The sequence below is a fragment of the Chlamydotis macqueenii genome, chromosome 10 (assembly GCF_036417535.1).
Source record: "Chlamydotis macqueenii isolate bChlMac1 chromosome 10, bChlMac1.mat, whole genome shotgun sequence".
NCBI lineage: Eukaryota > Metazoa > Chordata > Aves > Otidiformes > Otididae > Chlamydotis > Chlamydotis macqueenii.
In genome coordinates, this window is record NC_141565.1 from 6,541,578 (window position 1) to 6,568,145 (window position 26,568).

The 26,568-nt window shown below is 44.3% G+C and overlaps 3 protein-coding genes across 16 annotated transcripts in view; 2 read left to right on the forward strand and 1 right to left on the reverse strand.

Annotated features, from left to right (window-relative positions):
* PBRM1 (polybromo 1) overlaps positions 1-3,705 on the forward strand; it is a 62,009-nt gene extending 58,304 nt beyond the window's left edge. For 10 of the 14 annotated variants that reach the window (XM_086755980.1, XM_086755981.1, XM_086755982.1 and 7 more), the window contains one exon: positions 171-3,705. In XM_086755980.1, coding sequence (XP_086612106.1) covers positions 171-343 — 173 coding nt within the window. In that variant the 3' untranslated portion in view covers positions 344-3,705. The remainder of the gene's footprint in view (positions 1-170) is intronic. The other 4 variants (XR_015259616.1, XR_015259615.1, XR_015259613.1 and 1 more) reach the window with 4 other exon arrangements.
* A 3,442-nt stretch (positions 3,706-7,147) lies between these two features.
* UQCC5 (ubiquinol-cytochrome c reductase complex assembly factor 5) lies at positions 7,148-9,584 on the reverse strand. The gene is made up of 3 exons (XM_086755589.1): positions 9,457-9,584; positions 8,989-9,159; positions 7,148-7,507 (listed from the first exon to the last, which is right to left on the reverse strand). The coding sequence occupies exons 2-3, from the start codon at positions 9,137-9,139 to the stop codon at positions 7,440-7,442; spliced, it is 219 nt and encodes a 72-aa protein (XP_086611715.1). The 5' UTR covers positions 9,140-9,159; positions 9,457-9,584; the 3' UTR covers positions 7,148-7,439.
* A 232-nt stretch (positions 9,585-9,816) lies between these two features.
* The window catches only part of NT5DC2 (5'-nucleotidase domain containing 2), a 29,218-nt gene continuing 12,466 nt past the window's right edge, over positions 9,817-26,568 (forward strand). The window contains exons 1-6 of the mRNA XM_086755527.1: positions 9,817-10,194; positions 18,253-18,437; positions 19,241-19,315; positions 21,236-21,291; positions 23,038-23,131; positions 26,429-26,557. Coding sequence (XP_086611653.1) covers positions 9,912-10,194; positions 18,253-18,437; positions 19,241-19,315; positions 21,236-21,291; positions 23,038-23,131; positions 26,429-26,557 — 822 coding nt within the window. The 5' untranslated portion in view covers positions 9,817-9,911. The remainder of the gene's footprint in view (positions 10,195-18,252; positions 18,438-19,240; positions 19,316-21,235; positions 21,292-23,037; positions 23,132-26,428; positions 26,558-26,568) is intronic.

The window sequence follows — 26,568 nt, forward strand, 5'->3', positions numbered from 1 at the left end:
TTTTACCAGCAGGCTAATTCCAGCAATGTTGTATAAATCTAAGAATCGATTGTATAAGCTTAAGGACTAAGGGTAAAAGTAATACTATAGAACTATCTTAGCCTTTTTCTAGAAAAATTGTGGTGAATGTAAAAGCCAGTAGATAATTGGACCATTTCTTGACCTTCCAGCACGAAGACGAGATGTCCACTTATCAAAAGAACAAGAGAGCCGACTCCCTTCACACTGGTTGAAAAGTAAAGGGGCTCATACCACAATGGCTGATGCATTGTGGCGTCTGCGAGACTTGATGCTACGAGACACCCTTAATATCCGTCAGGCATACAACATAGAAAATGTTTAGTCGCATAATTGCTTCTTTCTTTGATACCGGCATATAAGGAGTTTTGTGGAACAATAGCTGTTTTAGTTACTGGGTGGGGAGAGATAACCAACAATAATTTGTATTGCATTTTACTGTACATTGCAAGACCATTTTTATATAAGGACACTTTTAATAAGCATATTTCACTTTTTGTTATATTAAGTTGACTTTATCAAATACACAGATTTTTGCATATGTTTCCTTTGTTTGAAAGGCAATTTCATAATTGGTTAAGTGTAGTCGAGGATTCATCTTTCTTATACTTTATTGCTGAGAATCTGATGCCATTGTTTTTATATAAAAGAAGAAAAAAGAAAACAAAGTATTTGCGGATTGGTACAATGGAATGTGAAATTAGTCATAGTTTACATCTTAGAAGAATGTGTGTACATGTGCTTGTGTGTGCTAGCCACTTCCAGCAGAAATCTCACTTGGATGTGAACAGGGAGGATCTCTGAAAAGGAGCTAAAGGTAAGATGAGCACTGACGCTAGGGAAAATTAACATTTCGGGTCAATACCAAGGCAGCTGAGTGGGCCACAGAAATCATGGAAGTGCTAGCGTGGACAGGACAAGGGTGTCTTGACCGTTAATGTTGTCCAATCCTGTCCAGTTATTTAATTGTGTAACCAAGGCCATTGTGATCCTAAATCAGTAACAGAATACATGTGCTGACATGCCCTTAGAAGGTGAAACATTTCATGTACCATGACCTGCTCTGGGGGTTCTGTGATGTCCCTAACGCCGAGCAGTGGGAAGGGGAAGCTTCTTTCCTCCGCAGTTCTGTCTGTACGTGGGAGAGGCATGCAGAACTTCGAACCAGTTCGGGTCTTGGAAGGTAAGTTACAGAAGGAAAGTTCAGTTGTTTAGAGAAGTAACGTGATGTTTTTAAATTCACACATATTCTGTTAATGATTGGGTATTCTAAGACATTTTTGTATGCTTTCTTTAAGTGTATTGATTCACCTTAATGAGTTTTGCAATGTAAAATTTGAGAAATTTGACACTTAAATTAACTTTAAAGTAAAATACTACTGAATGGTATGTGTAAGTTCAGCATACCTAGTACATTGGAGAAATAGAGTACTTGCATTGCAGCCTTCAGAGGGCTTGGGGTTTTTTCTCTTCTTTTTTTCTTTTCTTTTTTTTTTTTTTTTTTAACTAAGTAAGGTAAGTATGGACTCTTCTTGCCAAATTTCAAGGTTGCGACTGCCCTCTGCTAAAGACTTACCTGTCCTCATAACTAACCAACCTTTTGGACTGCAAAGCTATTTGTTTAAAGGTAAATCCTTTCATGTACTTAATTTTAGAAAAATAATTAATAATTGTAGATTGCATTAAGTAACTGGGAAAGCAATGCTAATTTGAAAAAAAAGTTGGCAGAAACATGGTCGCTGCAACTCAGTCCAAAATAACTGATTTACTGATACACTGTCATCTTACTGCTAGAGGTGTTCATCATGTGGAAATGGTTTTAAAGTCTAATAGTACAGAATATTTTTATTTGTCTAGATTTGGCAGAAGGTTAAATACTTTTCTTCAAATATTGGATATCTTGGGTTCTGTTTTGCTGATGTAATTAATACTGATGAGGGAAGTGACATGTGCAAGGATAAACTGTTATTTAATTTTACTGGCTAATTCCTCTCCCTCTCCTATTGCAATCCTCCTGTCACTGTACAGAAAACCATGTAATTACAAATAGGCACTTAAGGACAGTTCAGGTCAGATGTGCAATGGTTGTGAAGAAAATGGAGCTAAGCAACATATAAGGAAATGACAATTTTGAACTCTACAAGTAGCACACCTGTGGTACAGAAATTCTTTACTGGCCTTTGTAAATGACCAAGTTTATTTAATGAAGCAGGAACTGAATAGTCTTAGACCACCCCCATATATACAGTATCATCTTACAATGTGTTTAAATAACCATAGGCTTTGCAATTTTTAGCCACAAAGATGGGATGTTGAAGCGAATCAGGCAGCAAATCCTAGTTTTTGAGTATTTGGAACTATCATGGAATGTACTAATACACCACCAGATTCTCCTGCTTCTCAGCATTAACAAAAAAATTACACCAAAGAACCTGGGATGGATTTTGGTTAAGTTATTGTTTTATTTATTTACTTCTGAGGACTGGATGGGACTCTCTTTGGAGCCTGTATAACTCAGATGTTTAATTTATCTGAAGGTCAGTGATGAGCAGACTTGGAGCACTGGCTTTCTCCTGCCTGAGCAGCTGAAGCCCTACTTCCACTGCTCTTTCCGGCCCAGGAGCAAGAGGTTGGAAGTGCAAACGAAACCTGGGTCCTCCCGCGAGGCAGTGCAGAGCACTACCGCTAAGCCGCTGGGCTGGCCCTAATCCATTGTTTTGAGCTTTGTTTATTTATTTCAAAATCACGTCTCTGAATATTGGAGGCATTTCAGTCAGTTGCAGTAAAGTTTAGGATATAATGGCTACAGTCTAGAATTCAAAACCAGCAAAAGAAACTGTTTTCTGATTCTGGTTTAAAAAAAAAAAAAAAAAAAAAGACATGTCTGTCTGTCTGTCTCTCTCCTTGTGGGTGTTTGAACCCCTCATTTGTTTTCCACTGCCGCTCATTGTACTGGCATAAACAAAACTTTCATATTAAAATAAAAGTATGTATGGGAAATGGTTGGCTTCTGTGAGAGTGGAAAATAGATTAATCTAGGACCGGTATTTTCATAAACCAGTTGGAAACAACTAATAATTATTTGTTCTCTTCTTCAGTCCTTCCCTTCCATGAGAAAATTTACTGTTTGTGTAAAAACTCAGAATGTTGATGTTGGTGACTATTTTTTCAGCGTATGTTTTTGGACCTGGTTAATCCGTGCTTGGTTTTTCATTAGATCTTGTACTCCTGAAGGTTAAGCTGCTAACCAGGTTTGTAACATGTATGTACCATCACTTTGTTTACCTGAGTCTTTTTAATTTGAATAAAAATAGTTTGCAAAGTGGTTTGGATTAACCAGGTTTGAGTATCCCAACAAGATTTTTGTTAGGATTTTATTTAAAATAATCCTGGCTGTCACTAATCCAGATTTTATCAAGTCCTCGATGTGTGCATGCTTGTCTGTGGATAAAGAATCCTTTTTGTATTGTCCTGTGTATTGCAAGACATGCCTGGTAGGTGACAACAACAGCGATGCTGAAAAATATGGTTGAATATTGAGCTATAAGGAGCATGAACAGAAAACCTTGAAAAATGCGTGACGCATTGGGAACAAGCCAAGTGGAGATGGTAAGATTCAGTCAGGCCCACTTGCCCCCACATTAATTGCTTTGAAAATAAACAGCAAGCCTTAATTTCATACTGGAAGCTAACCTGGTTCAGGACTCTATTTTATGTAGCTGTACAGTAAAGGAAATTGGAACAATAATATGGAAAAGAGCACCTTTTAGACAATAAAATGAAAAAACAGAATAGAAATTTTCTTTAATACCACAAGCAGCAAGAATAATTAAGTGACAGCAACATCCTGAGTCTCAAGGTGCCCCTGACGTAGAATTTACAAAGAGCTACTTAAACAACCAAACCAGATAGCATTAAATTTAATTAACACGCGTTTATGTTTTGGACCTGGGAGATAAACGCTGCCTCTCATGCAGGCTGCCAGCTTTATAGAATTTCCACCTTTCTACAGTTCAATAGTGCAGTTGCACAGAGGAGACTAATTCTATTTATCCTCCACATCTTGTTTGCTCTGTTTGAGATACTGAAGATGTATGTAGCCCCCTCTCGACTGCAAATGCACTAAATTGGAGCAGTGCTTCAAAATGGCTGGGTACTTTGAACATCAAGTAAGAAATTGGATCTGATCAGTTGATAGTGTTAAATTTTCTGATTAATAGAATAAACCTCATATTCTTTTTGCTTACTGCATTTTCCACCAAGTCTAAGTCGACCATTATACAAAGATACAAAAGGACAGCTGCCGCCGTGCAGTAGGATCTGGTGGTCCTGGAATAAAAAGATTCCCAGTCTCTGTCAGGCCTTAGAGACGCAGTGGGTCTCCTACAGTCAGTCCTTTCTGCACCAAGAGGGATCACAAATCCGGTGCAGAAGTCTGGCCATGCAGACAGATCTGTTAAAGGAGGCAGCAGCAGAGAGACGAAAAGAAACAGAGAAGAATACACTGAATTGCAGAGCAGAACCAGTAACCGGTGTGGCTCAGCCCGGGTTCAGCTAAGCACGATGAAAGTATTGGACAAAAATGGTGAAGGTTGGTCGATCCTTCATGAAGTCTGCAACTGACTCTACAGAGAGTGCCCCAATTCAGTTTCCAGTGGATGATTTTTGGGAGGACTACAATTAATCCTCATGCTTGGTGTGAAGACCAACATCCAGTAAGAACTTAAGGAAATTCCTCAGGACCAGCCCAGCCATCCCACATGTGCCTGTCGCAAATTTTTGCACCTTTCTTGGAAGCACCTGGGGCTGGCCATAACCAGAGCACAGGTACAATGTGTATGAAGTCCAAAGTGAAAGCTCGCCTCCCCTGAAGATAGTAAAAGTTTTGCTGCAGGGAAGAATTCACCAATACATAACAAATTACTATTTTTACTGTTTGAAAAGCTGAGACAAAGCTCTGCTGCACCCCTGTGCCAGGGAGGGGTACAAGCTGGACACATACATGCTTCCTTTATCAGAACTTCGGTTCAGTACTTTCCTGGCTCATCACAGGTCTTTCAGCAGGCAGCAGCTTTGGGTGCACAACAGCAGGGAAAGTATCAGCCAACTGATCCATTCTTTCCACAACATCACTCTGAATCGGTGGTGAAATTGTTCCCTCTCTAACGCTGAAGTGGTGAGCAGCATTGCTCATAGCTAAGTATCACTGTTCATTCACAAATTACTGCTGCTGCTTTTTGGAGTTGAAAATTTCCTTGCTTTATATTGGCCTGACTTCTGCAATTTGGAAAGCTTTCAGCAGAAATGGTTTGCTCATTCTCAGAATCTCCTGCTGTGGCCGCTGCAAAGTGAACATGAGACCGCTGTTCACAGATGCTGAGCTGTGTTCTGGGCTGACACCAGACGAACTCCCTGAAGAAGCAAGAGATGTGTGCAACCCAGAACTGGCAGAGGCTCAGCAGCGCTTAAAATGAAAGCTGTGTTCCTGGCTTGCTCCTGCAGTGCGTAACAAAAGCAGTGGTGTGTTCCCGGTGGCTTGAGCTCTGAGCTGAAGGAGAGTTCTCACTTCCTCCTGAATGTCAAGCTTCATCTTCTGTCATAACAGATCTGTGGTGCCTGAAATCATACAGTGCCAACTTGGAGAAGGTTTTTACTCCTGCACTGGTCACAAAGACCAGTGCCACAGAACTCCCTGACACCACACTTCTTGTGAGCCACCGCAGTCTGTCTCACTTTCTGTTCACCTAGCTGGAGACACTTAAGATATCTTCCAGACACGCCTGTGCTCTCAGCTGCAAATGGGAAACAGTGCTGCAAAATAAGAGCTCTGAAGTGAAAAACTGGGCCTTGACTCACTGATGGCTGTCAAACACGGCCACTATTACAGGAGTGCTAAGGGAAGCCACAGGACATTTTTATACCAGGCTCCTGAGGACTAAGAAGTAACTACGGCACAAGGCTTGCTCTTAAAAAAACAAAGATACTGAAAAACTTATTTGTCCTATGGAAACCAAGCACTGGCAGGAGAGAGTTCCAGAAGGCTCAAGAAATAAAGGCAAACAATTCTCAAAACCTGGCTTTTTATTAATGCTTTATTGTATTGCTACAGTCAGAATTTACTTCAGTGGAACGTTCTGTGACTGCAAAAAGAAGCTTGTTTGAACTTGGGCTCTATCTTGGAACTAAAGTCAAAATCTAAGTTCTTATTATTTCTGAAATAGAGGTTTGCCCCAAGTAATTAATTTGCTGTCCAGTCAAAATATGCAGTAGCATGGTTGCATCTTTAATTCTCTGTCAGTGTTTTTTACCTCCTGAAAACAGGCGTAGCACTAGTCCTCCAGATCAAGCCTTGGAAGACACAACAGAAAGTACAGCAGTTATGCTCTGCTTGCAAGTTGAGTACCCGCATTGTAACAGCTTCAAAACAGCCACTGTTGCTGTAGTTGATGAAAACTTACTTCTGTGGAAAACAGCTGCTGGGAGTTAGCACAGGAACACATCTGGTTGTATCAGCTCCCTTGGGTTTGTTTTTAGGCTGATCTTAAGAATTGGCTTCTTTGTGGAGCCCTCAGCATACACCCAATACCATCAGAAATGAAACAAGTAGCATTAATATATGATCCTCTTTGATAATACTGTGGCAGGGAGTAAAAGCTGTCCAGGATACAGCAGTTGGCTGTTTTTCTCCTGTGAGGAGGCAGGAGTCCTGCAACAACTCAGATTTGCTAGGACTGCTGTTGCACATTCCTCTAAACTTGTGCTGGTTACCAGATAAATGCATCAGACTTTTTTCCCCAGAGCCCTCAGCTGAATTTATTGTTAGAGTAGCAACAATGGGTATTACAGCACTTGTAGGCAGTGGAGCCTGAATGCACGGATGACTTTCCAAACAGTGTGGGCTTGAGTAAACACTGAGCAGTAACGTCTGTCCTCTTTTTGTCTAGTTAAAATATGCCACACTGGAAAGAAAACAAATCAGATGCCAGAGCAGCAGTACAAAGGAAACTAACTAAAGATTACTGTTTCCATTGTGCTGAGATAATATGTATGCAATTTGTAACATTTCTTTCCCCTTTGTCTTGTCACAGGAAGGTGTCTCATCAAGCACAGAAAAGCGGTAGCCAGACTGTGTTTACTCAGTTTAGTTTATTTAAAAGTACTAAACAAACATTAAATAAGTGACAGAAGCCTAAACACAATGAACTTTTCGCTATTGTATTTGACTTAAATACAAATAAAGATAGGAAGTAGATGGAAGAAGAATAAAACTGCCAAAACCATCTGAGAGCGTGCAACACAAATTTGTGGATTACAGTTCATCTTGCAGAGACAAAATCTTCCTTACCATCACTGTGGCAGGAGTGCTTCTTTAGTATTCATGCAGTCGAAGCATTCAGGACTTTCCCCTTGAAACGTTTCAGCTAAAATTCATTTTTTTCCATCCTTGCCTCGTACTGTCTTTCAGATCGTTTCCTACGGTAAACATCATCTGCCAGAAAAGATTTTTTTTTATATTAGCATTTTCCAAGTGCAAGATAGTATTAAATGTATGAAGCCTGTCATCTCTTTTTAAACCTTTCAATCCAGTTTTCTCTTGCAGACACTGACTGATAGGCAACTAAAAATTCAAGCCAACACAAATCCTTATTACCACTTACTTAAAAATAGCTCATGTTCTCCCTCCCACCCAGGCTAAAGTTCTTCCCATCAGTCCTCATGAAATGTTTTTACAGGAAAATTAAGTTTTCAGTGTGATACAGTCATTTCTTGTCTACTTTCCCACGAGGGTAATTAAAAACACCAATGCCCAAACTAGCTGAAGCCAAAGGGAAATTTAATTATGGCACAAAGTCAATGCCTGAGGACTGCTAGCATGGCTTGGCTTCAGTATTTTAGCTTCTTTTTAAATAAACACAGGCCTATACCCACCTTCATAGTCTTCCTAGTCATTCTTCCTGCCTCCCCTCACCCTGATGACCCCTAAATATTCATCACCAGATAAAATCTCTCACTGATAAAACAAAGAGGTTATTGGTCTTGAATACTGCCACTTTGCATGGATTATGGAGCAATAAGGCGTCTAAACTGCACAATTACTATTGCTGTAGTATAGTATCATTTAGGCTTTTTTTTTTTTCTTCAGGAAAATAAGGCTTGAGCTGAGATATAATGGCTGCTACATGGATGTTGTGCGTTAGTTTCTAACCTGACTTCGTAACTATACTGGCATGCCTCAGAAACATTAAACTGAAAAACCACAACAAACCCAAGCCTTCAGAAGTGAGCATGAGAAGCAATTTTGTTTGCAGTGAGTTTGTCAGCTATGGAAATTGTATCAAGCTGCTTTATTCTGCAGGAGACTCAACTAGATTTCTTGTGAAAATGAGAGAATCCTCATACAGTAGAGCTGATCCTTTTTCTTAAGTACACAAAAATTTCTAGCGAAGTTTCCTAAAGGGAAGAATGTCACATTAAAAGTAAATGCTTTAACTTGTAGAAACTGAGTGCCATTAGCTAAGTTGTCATGACTCATTTTTGTACTTCTTTTTCAATTACCTAATTTTAAAAGTCATGTTTCAGATGAACCCACATCTATGTTTAAATTCTGACAACCCTGGTGAGTCTTTTTCAATGTAAAAAATTCTAATTTAGTATTCTGAACTCAGTTTGGGGATTTTTTTTTTTTTCTGCCCGCTGTCTTCTGCTGGGGAAGACAGAAACCGGAGGGTCACACCCTGCGCTACAGAGAGAAGTGGCTGACTTGCTGGTTCTCTTCAAAGCCCTCCAGGTGGGGACCCCACCATCAGACCCCGCTAACGGTGTTGCTGCTGAGGGGCACCGCCTGCGCCGCGTTCACCGCCAGCAGGTGCTGCGGCAGGCCCGGGGGGGGGGGGGGCAGTGATGAGTCAGCAGGGACCGGGCCGCCTCCTCCTGCCGCCCCCCAGCCGCTGCGGCGCGGCCCTCACTTACAAAATGTCTCCTTGCCAATGCGGACGTTAATCATGAACCACTCCATCGCTCCCCCGAGGAGGAAGAAGAAGGGCAGGAACCTGTAAACGCCGAAGCGCTGCTTCCCAGGCACCAGCTGCAAGAGGCGCTTCACCCTCTTGCTCACCAGCATGACCGGGGCGGGATGGGCGCCTTCGGGGGTTCGCGTGTGAAGGAGAAAACAGGGGGAGGCGTGTGAGAGACGGAACGGGGCGTGCAACGGCCCTCAGCACCTCGCCGTCAAGCCGCCACCGGCAGGCCAGGCCGCAGCGCCCCGTCTTCCCCGTTCGGCCGGCGGAGGGGCCAGAAGCGGTCGCCCGGGCCCATGGAGGGCAGGCGGCCATGGCGGCCCACCAGTCCGCCGCCGCCGCCGCCTCCCCGGCCCGGCGGGAGCGCGCAGCCAATCAGCGCAGCGCCCGGCCGCACGACCCCGCATCGCGCGCCCCTCACCTCGCGCGCGGGCTCCCCAGCCCTGCAAGCAGCCGAACGGAAGGACGTGGTCCGCACCCCACGTGACCCCTCCGGGGCGGCTCCCCTCGCCTGATTGGACGGGGCGGGGCCGGGGGCGGGTCTGCACCGAGGGGTCCCCGTGCCCCCCCCCGCCACCCCCTCCCCGCACCGCCGCCCCCCGCCTGAGGGGCCGGAGCGCGGGGAGCGGAGCCCCCCCGGGTCCCCGCCGCCCCCAGCCCTTCTCCGCGGGCGGCCGCTGAGCGCCGCCCCCCCGGCCGCCTCGCGTCGAGGCGTGGCGAGGCGTGGCGCGGCCCGGCCCCCTCGCACCGGGCGGCGGGGATTGGCCGCCCGGCGGGTGCCGCCGCGGGCCGGGGCCGGGGCGGCGGGGAGCGGAGCGGAGCGGAGCCACCCCGGCCGTGCGCGGGCTGTCCGAGGCTGCGGCGTCCGGCGGGACCATGGCGGCGCTGGGCATGGCGGCGCTGAGGAGGGGCAGCGGCGCGGCCCCCCGGCTCCTCGCCGTGGCCGTCTCCTGCCAGAGCTGCCGCCGCAGAGCCAGCCAGTGCCCCGGGGACGGCGGCCACGGGCAGCCCAGGGACCACCACCCGCCGGCCCCCGCCAGAGCCCGGCGCGGTGCCGAGCCCGGCCCCGCTGCGGGCAGCCAGCCCCTCCCGGCCGAGGGAGCCGACACCAAGACCTACTTGTGGGCCAGGTACCACGAGATGAAAAAGCTGGTCTACGGTAAGGGCCGCCCCCGGGCGCCGAGACTGCCACGTCCCGCCCGGCTTGGGCTTTTTTTTTTTTCCCCTCTCCGTTTTTTTTTTTTTTTTTCCCCCTCTTTGCTTCTGGGTGCGTTTCCCCGCGCCGCAGAACCGGGGATGTGCCCGTGGCTGTGCGGCGATGGGGTTAGAAGCCTTCTCCCTGACAATGCCGTCTGCACCCCTCCGTCGCCCGGGGCTGTCTGAGACGGTTTTGTTTCTATTGAAATCTGGCCCTGATGTTCCTCTCCCCGCTCTGGGCTTCCCTCTGTGAGCATCCCTCGGCTGGTCTCAGCGTTTCAGGACACACAATGCGTGGGATTCGTCACAACTTGCCTCCCTAGCATGGGTATTGCCATGGCGAGTGGCCCAAATGAAGGGCTTGTTGCATTTTTCTCCAATTTGCCATTGGTTGGCATAAAGAATCACGATTAGAGTAGGACAAATAGTGATATTGACTGACGTGGTGAGGAGTCCAGGGTCCAGCTTGAAACTCGCCGTTGGCACGAGGGTGAGCGTGGAGAAGACCGATGCCACAGCTGCTAGGATGTCTCCTGTTCCTGAGCTCAGTTTGTCTTACAGATGTGAAACACCTTTTATTCGTGTGTGCTGTGTGCGTGTTTTTGCTCCTCTGACCAAGGAGTTACCTGGCTCCATCAGGTACATCGACAGCTTGCTAAGTGAGTGACTCATGCCACTTGCCAAGTCTGCCCATGTGTAAACCAGGATCGTGGGATTTTTTGGCAGCGGCAGTTCTCCACTGTATTAAACTCTCCTAAAAATGTGAAAGAATAGCTTTCATGGCATAAGGACAGAGAACTTTTTCCTTCTGATTTCTTGGTTCTTGGAATGCTGAAGGTAAGCTCTGTAGAGAGCGGGGAGGTGTGACTTTGTGTCTGCTGTTGTATAGCTCTCCATTAGCTATTTTTTATCTAAGGCTTGGAGAAGGAAGGCAGCCAGCCACAGGCATCTGGAAGAACCATCTCGCTGTTCTGAGATTGGCAAGTTCTGTCATTCCTTCCTCCTTCACCTTCCAGTAGATGAGATTTGACATAAAATCTGAAGTCCTTCATGGTGCACAAACGTAGAGGAGTTGGCCGCTGATCCCTTGGGTGCTCATCCTGCTGCATTCCAGCTTTTGCAGGATGTGAGCTCCTTTGCTGGAGCCGCTGAAGGCAGTACAGGGTGCTGACAGAGGACAGTAGCTTTGTGTTAAGTCTCTGCTCCAAGACCAAGTTCTGGTTTTAGCCTCACCACTTGAAGGGAATTCAAACTTGCAAGACTTGTAGTGGTGTTTGGACCTTAATATTCTCAAAGGAATTTTTTTCTTTTCCGAAATGGTATTGAAACTGTAAATGCAGATATGTTCATAGGCTGTGTCGTGGTCCCTTGGGAAAAGAGACTCACCTGACTCTGTGACAGATTGTGAAGTTTGCATTCACATAATTACACTTTGTTGGGATGCAAGAGATGCAGTTATCACTTGTGGTGGAGAACTAAGCAGCAGGACGAAATGCAAAATGAAGCTGTATGAAGTAGCCCATGTGCTACAGAGCAGACTCTTTACCAATCTTAAGGTAACTAATAGACATGTTGAATAAGGCGGCCTTCATTTGTTTAAAGAATAGCTCCCCAAGCCAAAATTTCAAGACTGTGCAGTTATTCAAGTCTTCTTAAGAAGACACGTAAACAGAGTTGGTCCAAGTTGGTTTTAATTTTTGCTTTGACAACTAAATTGAGTTCTGCAAAATGTAGCATTAGTCTGTTCCTTTGTTTTTGATTTCTAACTTTGATGTAAAAATGAGTGTGGTTGGGGTATGGATTTGAAAACACCGTCACGTCTCAATACCCATCAGCATTGAGTGCGAGAAGACTCCTGTGGTGCCACCTTCTCCCTCATTCTCTGAAAGCCCACTTTTGTGAAGTCCTTTGTCCTGTGTTGTCAGTTATTGCTATTGGTTCTGGAGAGAGGTTTCTGCCAGGAGAATTTATTATATATTTTCAAACCAGCTCTTGCTTAGGACTTGATTTATAGACCGATGTCGCATTTTTGCACAGAGGGGATTCTAATGATAAATGCTGACCGAGTTGGACAGGGCAGGATGCGTAGGACGAGAGCTTCTGTGCAGTCCAGCTCAGTGGTGGTACCATTCTGGTGGCCAGAGCCCAGGCAGTGGAGGTTCTCCACTTTGTAGGATCACACGTCTGTGTTCTGCCAGGCTTGAGTGTGGTGATACAAATGACAGCACAACATAGCTACACAAAAAGCGCTGCTGAGGTAAAATCTCCTGTTAGAGCTGGCTCACGAGGAGCCGTTCCCTTCATTATTCCTTTTGCAACTTTGATTCTTCAGACCAAATTTCATTACCTGTAAGAATTTGAGAATACTGCTTCCACTTCCTGTGCTTTTTTACCTCTGTCAAAAGGAGAAGTATAATCACATTTGTCAGAGGGGTGGTGTTGATCAAGACATGCTGTATTCTGATCTGATGGCGTCTAAAGTGTCAAGGAAGGCTGATATGCTCTCTCAGTAAGCAATGTCTGAAGTCTTGCACTCTAGGAAACATCCAATCCTGAAACTCGATGGAACTGGCAAGTGAGTGAGGATTTGGCTGTAAACAAGTGTGTATGTTTTTTCCTAGATTTTTCAAACTTGTAAACATGGCTACAATAAATCAGATTTTGTAAGGAACCTTCAAAATAACTGTTAACTTCTTGCCTCTGCGTGACAAGCTTGAGCATGGTTGAATGTGAGAACCACTGAGAACAGAGACGAGTTTGCAGATAGCGAGAACTCGGTTAGGCTCTGATAACACTGAGGGTGTAGCTCAGAGGCAGCGCTTGCTCTTTTGAGTTTGTCTGGATCAAGAGATACCTTTGCATCTAAACAATGCAAGCTGCCGTCAGCAACACGTGCCCATCGCATTTGGAAATGGGAGAGAAGGCGACACCCCTGTGTGATCATTACATTGGCGATGCCAGTGTGGGGCAGAAGTGGTTTTTGCAAGTCAGCATATTTTGGTTCTGCTTGTGTCGCTAATCACAAGCAGGCACAAAGATTTGAGTCTCTCAGTCTTTGCCAAACCAGGAAACAAGTCTAGTGCTTTGATGATAAATGCCCTGCAAATCGCCTGGGGAGTGCACACGTTTCACGAGTTGTGGCATCTACAGATTGAGCTGGGACTGAAAATGACAATGAGCAGCCAGAACTGGAAGTGCGACCAGTTACGTTAACTTCCACGTTCTGCTTTCCTAAATATAAAGGTTTTTTCTTGTAAAGAACTCTTATACCAGCACTTGTCTAGTGCCTTTGTGTATATAAAAGATTTTGTTTTGGAATAAAATGGTATTTTTTAGTATTGCTTTTGGTTTGTGTAGATTTCATTGGCAAGAAACCACAAAATACTGAGGCATAATGGCATCAATTCAAGACTACGCTCCAGAGTAATTTTCAGCCCTCTTTTAACAAGGTTCCTCTGTCATGAAGATGCTCTTTGAGTAATATTTCCCTCTCCCTACCATCTTCTTAGAGGTGTCTACTTCAGCTGTTTAGAATGCTTTGCAGGAATTGCTGTGGAATGGTACAAAACAACACTTCAAAAGACTAAAGAGGTACTTGGAAGGGAGGAAAAACTGGCAGTTTGTCTTTTGTCTGACACAGCAAGTCAGTGTGAGCAAACGGAACTTTTTGATTCGTGAAGAACGTGGAGGATGGTGGCCATCTGCTTTTCAGTACCGCTCTTTTCCTCACTAGTGTTACAAAGAAGTTAGCGCAGACGTCGCTGTGTTGGACCACTGGGAGTACAAAGGGTGTGAGCTGCCATTTTACTGTATTATTCTTCACTAACACGCCAGATCTGAGGCTGAGAGAAAAGGAACATTTCCTGCGTGATGCCGTTGGTACCCCTGGGAGCTCAGAAGAGCACGGGATGTGCTTGGCACCTCCTGACTGCAGCGTTTTTCACATCAGAAGGGGCCATATGGTGTCTTGGCTTCTCTAACGGTTGCTCACAGTTAATTACCTGCTTTTGTTTCCGTCTCTGCTGTCATGCTGGGGATGGAGTGTTATTGCTTTCTAACAATGCGGGCTATTGCCTGGGAAGAGGCACTTGTGCTGTTATGAAGATATTCTGATTTAAGCAGCTGTTCAGGGCCTCGCAGTAGCAAAATGAGGGAGATATTGTGTGTTTACCTGGCATTTACACCCAGGTGTAAAAAATGCATGAGATCGAACATGCTTTCTTGTGGTCTGCCTTTGTGGCTGAGTTTCATCATGTACCATAGATACGCAGACACTTCCCTTAAAACTGTCAGAGTTGCAAACTGGAGCAAATTGTGCAAGTGTGCAGATTCCAGGGGTTTGTATCTATTGCAAGAGCTGTTTGTTCCCCGCTGTCCTCAGATGTACGCACGCCGGTTCTCTCTTAGATCATGCTTCCTGGGTGAAGTGCTGAGTAGACGGTGACTAACTGTGACATTGTTTCCCTTCCCAGTTAGGACCCAGATGGAAAAAGTAGTTGGGATTATCGTTCTTTTTAAATAGCCAAAACTGGTTTTAATTTTTTTTTTTCTTGCTGTAAATTGTCATAAGTGTCCAGCAACCTGTTTCGGTATCTTGGCAGAGGAAAAGCAAAAGCTGTTATTCTTGAAAAATGACATCTTCATGGGATTCTGGAGGGTGTTGGTTTGAATTGATGATTGCCATGCAAACTGAGGCAAAGATCCTCGGCAGATGACGTGCTGAATGTCAGCAGAGCGGCAGCACCCAAGTCTGCAGCCCAGGACTTGACTAAGCACTCAGAATTCGTAAACACTCTGGTGATTACCTTTAAAAAAATAAGCAAACACAAAACAAAAACCAACCAAACAAAAAAGCAAACTGCTTGAAACCTGGCTCAGTAAGCCAGGTGTGTTTGGGCTTCCGTATTGAAACTGAGCTTGTGTGCGCTCTCAGCTTCTGCCTCGTCCCTGCGGTAGTTTGAACCTGCAGAGAGGCTGCATGAGCTTGAAGAATAGATGGACACCTACCGCTCCATCGAGGAACACTTGCACTAAGCCAAATGTTCAGTCTGTGGACTGAAACCCAGAGCTTTTTCCTTCTCTCTAGATCAGTGAATTTGAAATGACTGTAAATTTAAGATGGAGGATGACAGCGTGGAAAGAGCGAGCTGCTGCGAGTTGTTTTATGATGTGTGATGGGAAACAGCAAGCAGATGTGTGGTGCTCCGGGAGGTGTGTGTAGGGAGCATGTTATGTGTGAGGCAACCATGATAAAGGGTTTTGGCTAGCATATGCATCTTTCTTCAGCCCTTATGAGGTAAGAGAGAACATGCTGTGTGTAAGTTAGTGACAAAATGTCTGAGTAGGGTAAAATGATCTGGGCAGGAGGCTGTCAGAGAAGAGCAGAGAAGCACGGTATGTTTGAGGCTGGCAGGCAGGAGTATGACTTCATCCAGTGGGTCTAAATATACTTCATAAATCATACTGTGGCACAGTTACTGCTTGTGCTTCTGATCACAGATAAGACTCGCTTCATGCGCTTGGCACATCTCAGACTACCCTTTCCCTGTTATAAAATCATACCACTGCCTTAGCTTTTCTTGATTGTGTTTTTGTAAAAGTTGTGGCTGGCGTATGTTGTTGAATCTGGATAGGTCTCACGTCTTCTGTGAAAGGAGAGATGGGGTTCAGGCAATGGTATTTTGCGCTGCTCTCAGACTGTCAAAAAGCATTGTCATAAATCTGTTAGCAAATGATGAATGTTGGAAGAGCTTAAACTCTCTGTAGGGATATGGTAGCAGCAAGTGGGGCCTGTTGTGGTAGGACAAGGGTAATGGTTTTAAACTAGAATGAGGTAGATTTAGATTAGACAAAAGGAATAGATTTTTTACAATGAGGGTGGTAGAACACTGGTGCGGGTTGCCCAGAGAGGTGGTGGAAGCTCCATCCCTGGAAACATTCAAGGACAGGTTGGATGAGGCTCTGAGCAACCTGATCTGGTTGGAGATGACCCTGCTCACTGCAGGGGGGTTGGACTGCATGACCTTTAAAGGTCCCTTCCAACCCACACTAGTCTATGATTCTATGATTCATTCTTGGGGAAAAAAAAAAACAACAAGTACTTTAATTAGAAGAGGAAAGCACTGCATATTTGCACTGAAATGTGATTAGGGTTGTGTCATTTTCCTTGTGAGGAAGAAAAATAACACCCTGCAAATCCCAGTGCGTGCTTAGAAAAAGATCTTCCCACAAATTATCTGGAGGTGAGGACAGGAAGTGGAGCTCTGTTTGTTTATGGTCCAGAGAGCATTTATGATGGGAGGATGAAAGTTGTGATCATCTGAATCCTATTTACGTTTCTCATCTTTTAAAATCCCAGTGGAAAACAGTCTGATTGCATCTGCTCTCTTCAGCCTCTTCCAGAAACTTTACCATCAGCACAGTCACTGAAAGAGGGCTCTTGTTCCCGCTGTGTAGCTGCTAAGTCAGCCCTCCTCCCTTAAAATACTGCTTGCTTTTCTAGGAATTCCTCTCTAGTTGATCTGGTGAATTGCATTTGAAGGTCAAAGGAAAGCGAGTTAGGAGAGAGGGATGGGTATGTTTTGTAATGCATCTCTCCCCAGAAAAATAAATATTATGATATATCTGAATCCTATTTCTTTGGTCACATCTTTGAGTTTGTACTCACAAAAGTGCTTTGGCCTTTTACCTAAATTCTGTAATCATTCCAGACAAAGTCTTTATTGGAAATGGCTGGTATCTCTTTCTAATAATATTTTTTTTGTTCTAGATTCAGATGAAACTTGATTTTATAGCAAGGAAGCACTAAAGAACTGGCAAAGGGGTTCTTGCTAAAAGCCAAAAGTTAAGGTAGGAAGGGAAAAAAAAAAACCCTACCTGGTGATGCTGTGTAGGATCTGGAAAATGTCTGCACTTTTCCTATCATTCAAAGAGAAAATTGCCCATCTTTGAGGGGCGAGGAAATGTCTCCTTCCCCTCTCCATCCCCCAGTGTGGATGTGACTAGGGAACTATTTTTATTGCTCTTTCTCATCTTGCAATGGACAGCTCTCCTGGAGCGGGAAGCCTGGGAAGGGTCTGTTCCTGTCTCTCCCATTGTGGTACAGCTAAAGCTCTCTGCTCTGAAAAAGGATGTACAGGTAGCTCAGCTGCTAGGTCCCTTAACCCCCGTTTTCCCAGTGGTCTGGGGAGCAGTGTTATTCACAGGCATCTTGAACAGTAACCCTGTTTTGCGGGGACAAACCGCTTGCAAGGACTGAGCTGTTTCCACAGCTGTTTATCAGAGGAAGGCAGATAGCTTGTTGCTGTCTGCATTGCCTGCGCCAAGAGCAGAGCTTAATATGTTGGGGTTTTTTTACATTTTGTTGGTGTTTGTAGAAAACCTTGTTTTATCCTGCCTAATAATAGTAAAAAAAAAACCCAAACAAACCAAACCAAAACAAAAAAAAAACGAACAAAACCAAACCAAAAAACACCTAATGGTACCTGCAGGCTTGCTCTGTGAAGTCTGGCTGCTTCTGTGAGAAACAAAAAAATGCCAAAAGGCAAACCTCAAAATTTCTGATTTGAAGTAATCTAGATGTCTCAAAGAGGCATTGCTCAAGTTTTAAGTGGGAGGTGCATGTTTTTCTGATGATCCATTACAGCTACCTTTCACTTCGGTGAGCCTGCTGAAAATGCAGCTGCTGTGAGCTCGAAATCTGACACCTCAAAATCTCTGAGCTGCTTTGCTTCATGTAGGCCAGAGACCAGAGATTGTTTTGCGGCTTCCTGACACAAAAGGTCACTCTTACTGTGAAAGTGGTTAGCATCACCACCAGACGCAGCCAGAGGTTTCACAGTGTGTTTTTTCACGGCAAGGATTATTTGAGTGGGTTAGCGGCAGCAGCCCTTCACAGCAGCACTGTGCTCCTTTGCTGCTGCTGTGTGGTACTTCCAGCTGCTGTCATGTCCAGAACAAAAAGTGGAAATTTCAGTGATCCTCTCAGTTTCTCTAACCTCTCCTATTTCCCTCCTCTTAGATCTCCTTCCACCAGGAGTCTGCAATCTCCTCAACCCTGCCGCTATCTATGCTAACAACGAGATCAGCCTGGGGGATGTTGAGATATATGGCTTTGACTACGACTACACATTAGCACAGTATTCTAATTTACTACACTCTATGATTTTCAACACTGCCAGAGACATCCTAATAGAACAATTCAAGGTAATGATGTGCTAAGAATTTCCGCTCAATTTAGGTTACTGCTGTCTTTGTGATGACCCAGACGTGCTTGCAAAATGCCGCATTGTGCACGTGTGTCCGTTACTTGTTTTCTTGAAATTAATTTCATGTTTCACAATTTTTGATTGCAGAAAGTTTTGTCTGTATGTGGAATTCATTTCCATTGACATAATTTCCCACTCTTTACATTCCTGAGGTTTTATAAGTGTGTAGTAGGAATCTTAGTCTAGAGAGGTCTGGTGTGTTTTACCTAACTATGGAAATGATGCCTACAGAATTGCCGGCTCGAGGTACACATGGTGGATAAATATGAACTGTGGGCCAGCGCTGAAGGCATACAGGACTTGACACATGCAAGTCGGTGTGGATGATGCTGTATAGCATGTCCAATAATGGACACCTTGTTTGCAATAGGTGACTGGTCTGTGCATTTTCTTCTCGTCATGTCTTTCTTTTTAGAGGCACTCTGCAGTGCCATTGCTTTGCCAAATATGTAGATTGAATGGAGCTTACTAGAAGTGTCCTCACTGCCTGAGTGAATCTGTTACATTTTCACTAGTGTCCCTTACATAAGAGAAACTAGTTTGGGGGATCCTGATCCTTTATGTCTTTCTCTGTTCATCCACTTTCTTTGTTGAAGGGGCAAAATGAAGTGCACCTCTTCCTTGGTCAATTTATGCCTGAGGTGAGAGGACTAGTAGGACTAAGCCAGCTCAACAGGTGAAATAATTTTGTTGGTAACCCAATGCTTATGCCTCTAACGATGTTGCTGTCTGTCTTCCCAGTATCCAGAAGGGCTTGGGAAGTATGACTACATTCCAGGGTTTGCCATCCGTGGACTTCACTATGATGTACAAAAGGTAAGCTGTACCAAGGTCAGTCTTCTGGGCTTCCTCTTCCATTGTGTTATGTTTTTAGTGGAAATGCTTTCTGTCATTGCTTAAAATAACATTGATCGCCAAACTACCAGTGAAATACATAGTCTGAGTCGCTGTGCTTTTCATTGCTTGCGTTCTTTTTGCTTACAAACTTTCCAAGAGAAAGATGTCTTTTGTGTTTGCATGGTCTTCTAGCAAAGACCTCTGGTAAACAGCCTTGCCAATTTAAAAATCAGTTAATTCCACAAACTTCTTAATAGATAACTCAGCTTGTTTGTGTGATCATTTCTGTCTTTCAAGCAATTTAAACAACGAACCTCAATCTTGCACCTACAAGTACTTGCCAGGAGCAGAGGCATTATGTCTTACTCTAATAATAGAAATGACTTGTCAGGAGAATGCTTTAGGAAGCCTTTCCCACCCCCCACCTCGAATAATAGGACTGCCTGAAAAAAGATCCAAGCTACTTGAGATGCATGCTTCTTAGGAGCATGAGCAAGCAAAGTGCGAGCATTAGCTTTAACCCTTTTCAGTGCTTTGGACCGATTCCCTGAAAGCCTGATGCCCAGTGATGCAATGCTGGCTGCTGCAGCTGGGCAGTCAGATGGGAGCACAGCAGAGAAAGTTGCTTTGCTGTAGTAACTTTTCTTATGTTGAGCTCTGAGCAATTTCAGGGAAGCCCGCAGTACAGGCTGGAGCGTGTGTGCTGTTCTCCAGCAGTGGAAAAAAAAGATAATTAAGAAAAAAAAACAATTATGTAGAGTTTTCCCGTGTCTTTCATCCTAACTGGAGTGACAGCATGGCAGCAGACCACTCATGCCTCTGCCTTTACAAAGTAAGAAGTAGATCTGTGAGAAACTGAAGTTTTTTTTTTCTGTGTTTAAATCTCTGGCTGATATATCGGAGTAACACAGAGGCCTAGCCAAGCAAAGCACCCTTTGAGTGAGTAGAAGGTGAGGGCTCTCTTTTCTCAGGATCACAGTTTGCAAAACACATGAAAAACTGGGTAGTGCCTAAGTAAATCTTTCAGGATATTTGCCTGCACTCCTCACAAACTAGTGGGAGGTCTGCCCACGGTATAATAAACTGCACTGATAATGGTGTCGTGATAAAGGATGATGTCTGAAGGTTGTGAGTGCTCTGTGGAACCAATTACCTTGCGCTGTGGTAGAAGCAGCACAAATAGTTTGATACTGTGTCCTTACTCGAGTTGCAGAGCGATGCGGGTTTAGTGTGAGGCTGCTTTCTGTGCCCCGACAACTTGTGTTACAGCTTCAGAATGATGGATGGAGGAGAAGGGATGGCTCATGAATAGGCGAGTCTGATACAAAAAATGCAAAGAAAGCTCTAATATTTCCAACCTGGTGTGCTCAGGAACATCTTGCTTAACTGTCGGTTGGGGAGGGAGAGAAGTGGTGTAGGGGAGAGCTCTTGGGTAAATAAAATGACTGGGTGCAGCTGCACTCTAAACCAAAACTTGCCCACTTAGTTCTGCTTAAGATAAACGTGAGGAGAAATAGATCTCTTGTGCACACAAAGCTCCTTTGGAATGTGTGCGCTTTTGGAAGGGAGATAAGAAGAGACTGTCTGAGTCACAGAAACATTGTTCTCTCCATTTTTCAACTACACCCCTGTCCACTAACTTTGGAGTGTAACAGACAGTAGTATTTTGGCTCACAGAAAGATGATCTTTTGCCAGAGAGTCAAAAAAAAAACCAAAATCCCAGTGTGAATAAGTCTGTGTAAAAGTGGCTCAGGAGTAAGTGCAGCTTAAAGTACATAGATGTGGGATGTTTATACCTAATTTTATTTTCTAAATGTCATTTGTGTGGAACCTGAAACTAAACTAAGGTTTCAGTGTAAACCTACCTAATTCTAACAGTAAATTATCCTTTATCACAGAGTCTTCTGATGAAGATTGATGCTTTCCATTATGTGCAGCTGGGGACAGCGTATAGGTCTGTCAAAATCGTTTTCTAAATGCCCACATTTGCAAGGGTGGATTTAAATCTGAGTGTATGTTCATGGCATATGGGTTGGTTTTTTGTTTGTTGTTTTTTTTTTTTTTTTTGAGCAGAGCACAGTCTTGTCTGGCTTATCCTGTTTGCACTTGCTTCAAATGCTTACCTGGCATATAATTGCAGGGAGATAATTTTCTCAAGCTTTTCATGCGAAGTGTGGGTGGGAAGACCTGGAGCTTTTTGTAATGGTTAATGACACATCTGCTCACGTACTCTGCATGATGTCTGAGTTGCAGCTACAGCATAACTGAGTTAATGTCTGTGAGCAAACAGTGCAACTAGGAAGGGACTAGGAAACCACTTCTGTATGTGGTTCTCATACGGGCCGGTCTTCTCCAGGCAGAAGTGTGTCCCAGCAGCGGTATGCTTTGCCTTCTCACAAAGCTAAGAGGAGAGTGGTCTGGATGTACAAATAAAAACATAAAGCAGTGCAGACATATCAGTAACGTAATGATGCATCAGAATCTGGGCTCAGTTTAAGGCCTAGGTTGTCCTGTTTTTCCTTCTGTTGTTCTCTGAGGAGAGCTGGGTGTGCTTTGGAATAAGTGGCTGAAACAGTGCAGAACAGACTTTTCTCCAAACAGTTGTGAGACTAGAGATTAGGAGAAAACCTTGGCCTGAAGAGGAGTGGAGTTGGTGTGTAAGACAGTAGCAAAGCTCCTGTAAATCTGTATTGTATTTCCTGAGCGTGGAAGCCAATGTGTTTTTTTTCTTGAACCCTGCACTTTTGCTGTTAAGCTTCAGTTACAGTAAACATTCTAAGAATATTAAGAAGGGAGTTTCATAATCAGAGAGAATTGCCTTCTTTGAGTGCTAGCTTTGGGGTCAGTAGAAGGAGGGGTTGGTACTGCCCCATATTTCACTTCAGCTTCATAAAGAGATTTCTAGCTAAAACGCATTTAAACTTTTCCCCCTATTATCCATTTTTAACTATTCTTCTTGAAGAGTCCTTTTCCTAAACTGTTCTTTGCTTTTGAGCACAGCTGAGGCAACTTTTAACTTCTGAGAGGCTGTGCCATGGTTGAATAGGAAAGGAGAAAGGGAAAGTTGCTGACTGCTTGAGTAAACAGCCGTCAAAAATTGTGCAAGAGGCTAAACCTGCAGCAGTCAGATTACATGGTGTTCACGAATGGGACAGCTCATAGCCATACCCGTGATTACGATGTTTTGGGGAAAACTAGTGATCTCTGTTGAATGATCTTAGCAAAGAACTTGTTTTGCTTAGGAAAACTGAGTAGGAAGGAAACCTCATTTTCAGAAAGCTCTTTTCCTACACCTTTGTGTTTAATGGTGATATACCTTGTGGAAGCCACCTCTCCAAACCTACAGTTACCCAGAGCTGCCAAAGTCAGGCTGTGGGGCCGATTTGGTGGGGCAGTCCTGGCAGCAGATTGACAGCATACAGAGAGAAGCCTCTGTCTGAACTCTGCTGGAATCTGGATAAAGCCCCTCAATTAACTTGAAGGAACAAACAAGGTATCTGAAGAATGTCTCGGGAGAGATTTTATGTGAATCTTAAGAAACCGTGGGGCTGCCCTAGCTCTCTGTCTCTCTCTTTTGTGCAAGAGAAACGTGTGAGTTTTAGAAAGGAGCCTGTTTGTCCCATCTTCTCTTTCTCTGCAGTTTGTAGCTCTGTGCAGACTGGTGATTACTGACAAACTATTTCTGTTGTCTTGTGTCTAGAGGGCTCAAACCAGTGCCTGATGAAGAGGTAATCGAACTCTACGGTGGTACGCAGCACATCCCCCTGTACCAGATGAGTGACTTCTATGGCAAGGTACTGTAAGCCCTTTACCGCTGTTTTGCGTCAGCTCTTTTAACAGCTAGGAAAACAGAGTGAATTGTGTGAGCATGTAAATGGCTCCAGCCTCTCTTGGAGGCTGAAAGGCTCAGTCTCTAGTGAGCTGCAGTGTGTGTTTTTGTTCTAGTGGGAATTTGCCCCAGAGGTTATTTAGCAGTTTAGCATGTGAAAGCCATCTGCGAAGCATTCTTAAACACCAGGGCTGTTGGCCTAGAGCTGAATGGCTGTGGAAAGTGATAGAGAGATGTTCCCTGCTTGTTTCTTGGTGAAATCTAGCTCCCAAGCTACCAGAGCAGCCTGCACTGATGGTGTTTGCAGCGAGTTGTGTGGGAGTATGTGTGTGTGGCAGCAGGGTGCTTACAATGCCTTTCTCCCTTTGGGTAGGTTTTTTTTCATTCATCAAAGGGAGCCCCCTCCACACTTTTTCAAACCTATTCAGTGGATATGATTCAGAGGGTTGGCATCCATGAGTGTTGAGGGGTTTTTTTTTTTAGACAGAAAAGCTTACTGTCACAGTAAAATACTGAAATTATGTCCATAGGAGCTATAGAAATCTCTTGGTTGTCTGAACTAGAGGAAGTTAGGAGAGATTTTTCTTCCTCAAGTGTCTAGTGTGGTGCGGTGGGCAAGCAGGGCCATGCGCATCCCTTTCCTCCCAGAACTGCTTTGTTTCTTGCCCTTTGTTAGTTCAGTTGCCTTAGGGGAAGCTGGAAGGAGAAGGGCAGGCTTCCTCTGGTAATACCCCTTTGAGTCTGCTGTGTGAAGTCTCCAGCAAGGTCACTTTTTGATTTCTCTTTCTCTCTTGGGAACAGTTAATCTGAGTGGTTGCTTTCTGGATAAGTCTATACTCTGTTTATAATTCAGTGTTGTTTCCAGCTTTGAAATAGGATGTTTCTGTTTAGAATTTGATATCTGTCTGTAAACTGCACTCGATTCACCTCATGCTGTGCAACTCTCCTCATTCCCGGCAAATGTGAGATGATTTCACCTTTCTTTTTAAGTAATTGCTAACATGAAATTTGCTTCGAGTTGTGGCCTTTTGTAGGACCAGATGCTCATGCCAAGGTGCCTTTCTGTGCTGTTTTGTAGGTACCAGGTGCTTTCTTCTTTCCTCTAGTTAATATTGGAAAAATTTGGTATAACATTTGGCCACAGAAGTAGGAATAGCAGCTTGTTCTTCACGAAGAGGTTAATCTCCTCTCCTAATAATGTAATGAACACCATAAACTAATAGGTGGATCTCAAAGAGTACGAAAGTATATGCAACTAAACACATTTGCATCCAGTAATGTCTGCTCCACCTGTGCTGCTAACACCTCAGTGGGAAAGCATCTGGGTTAAGATAACTGCTGGTGTGAGCAGCAGTTGGTGTGGAGTGAGGCTTTAGCAGAGATCTTTGATCTTGTCCTCCTTAGTCTACCATGCTGACGTTGCTACCTGAACGGATAACAGGAACGTTTGCCAGGTCAGTGATTTCCAGGCAACAAGGCATAAGACAAGTGGGACTCATGTAGCTGAAGCATGTAAATATTCTCCATTAAGGGTTTTTTTGATCCTCTGCTCTCAGGAGTGTATGGGCAGCTACCAGCATCTCAACACCTGCAGTAGGTAGGCACAGATCTTGCCTAGGGTTAGACAACACAACTAGCACGGCTTTTGCTGGCAAGACTGGTGGTGGCCTGTAGTGAAGGTGGGGAACTTATGAGTGTTGTGGAAAAAGCATATGTAGCATTCTTTCTAAAACTGTGGTCCCGTTTTCATCCTGACTTGTGTCAATATGTCTGCTATAAGGAAGTTGAGGCCACTAAAGGGAGGAGAGGAGGTGCACTTGCCTTGTAGAATCGTGGCATAAGGCACAAAACCAAAACTTACAAGGTAAGTTTTTGCTATTAATATTGAACATCTAACTGTCTCCTCTATGCTTAAGGTCTTGTTGGGGCAGGTCATTGCTATGCTGTGCAGAAGGGCTTCCCAGAATTCCTGAACAGGAAAAAAAAAGATGAGGGATGTTTTCAGGAAATGTCGGTTTTGCTCATGGGAGAAACGTTCCCTTAGCAACCACACATCAAAATGGACAAAAGTCTATTGAAAGGGTTCAGTATCACTAAGCAGCACCACCGTGTGCGATCAAAGCAGAGGATGTCCTTTGTGTTTTCCTCTGCTGTAGGTCAAGTTGTCCTGTGCTGGATGGGTGGGTGTTATATAACCCTTAGCACACTGACATAGCTTTTGATCTCAGCATTTTTTGGTAATAGGCCTCAGGCAAAATGCACAGGCATGATGTGACTGGGTTGCCAGAGCACCTCTGGTGACCGGTTCACTGAGAGGTCTGTGTGCTTCACAGATTGCTTTTCATGGCTTAGTAACTGTTCCCTTGGCTGATCTGGCACTTTGGCATTGAAAAAATTGATTCCAGCTTCAGCTTGCCAGTGAGACCCACCATAGCCCTCTGCACGAATCGTACATACTGCATAAACAAGCTTTATTTGACTGGCTGGCCTCTCTGTGGCCAAAGTTGGCTGTTGGCCTGCTGATAGGTTTGTGATGGATACGCAGTAAAAATAGCAAACGTGTGGGAGAGCTGCAGTCTTTCCTAATGCAAGATGAGCTATTCCTTGTTCAGGATTTAATTGTCCATTTCCACTTGACTGTTAGGTGGGCTGAAGTTCTTTTTCTTCTTCTCTGTGCCCACTCTGGGTTTTCTGTAGCAATTCAAGAGCAAGCAGGCATTGACAAGCTGCTTGTTGGAGTGATTCTTGCATTGCTGTGGGAAACATCACTGGAATGTGGCTAGAGCAGCTTTGGTGCCCATGTGTCCAGTATCACAGCCCAGTTTAGATGATCAATGGGCACCTCCAGCAAGGGCCAGCTTCGGTAGCACAGCATTGTCCATTGGCACCTGTGGTGATACCAAGAGGCCAGGTGGGAAGCAGAGGGCATGGGGTTGAAATAAAAATTAGTGTCAAGGACTGACTCCCCACTTCCTCCACCTTCACCCCCTGGTGTTAATAACGATGACGGCTTTGCTTAATGATTTCTGTGAAGGAGAAGCCTTTCTCTTGTCAAGTGTTAATGCATTAGATTAGTGTTTTGGCTGAGAGGACTCCTTGCTGAGTGCCTGGGACTTTCCACAGTAGTGTTTTTCTTTTTGTTAGCCTGGAATGTCTTCCAGATGGTACTGGATGATATGAGTTTGTTTGGCTTTGCCTTTTTTTTTTTTTTTTTAAGTATTTTTTGTTTAATGTGTGTCCTCTATTTTTTTTTGCTTTCCAGGGTCCATCGCTTAAGCAGTTTATGGACATTTTTTCTCTTCCTGAAATGACGCTGCTTTCTTCAGTCATTGATTACTTCATAACTCATGGCATTGAGTTTGACCAGGTGCATCTTTACAAGGATATATCTGTAAGTAAAAT

Coding starts and splice junctions, on each gene's coding strand:
- UQCC5 (XM_086755589.1), bottom strand. CDS start 9,139: ATGCTGGTGAGCAAGAGGGTGAAGCGCCTCTTGCAGCTGGTGCCTGGG. Junction 7,508..8,988: donor CATTGGCAAGGAGACATTTT/GTAAGTGAGGGC, acceptor CTTTTCTGGCAG/ATGATGTTTACCGTAGGAAA.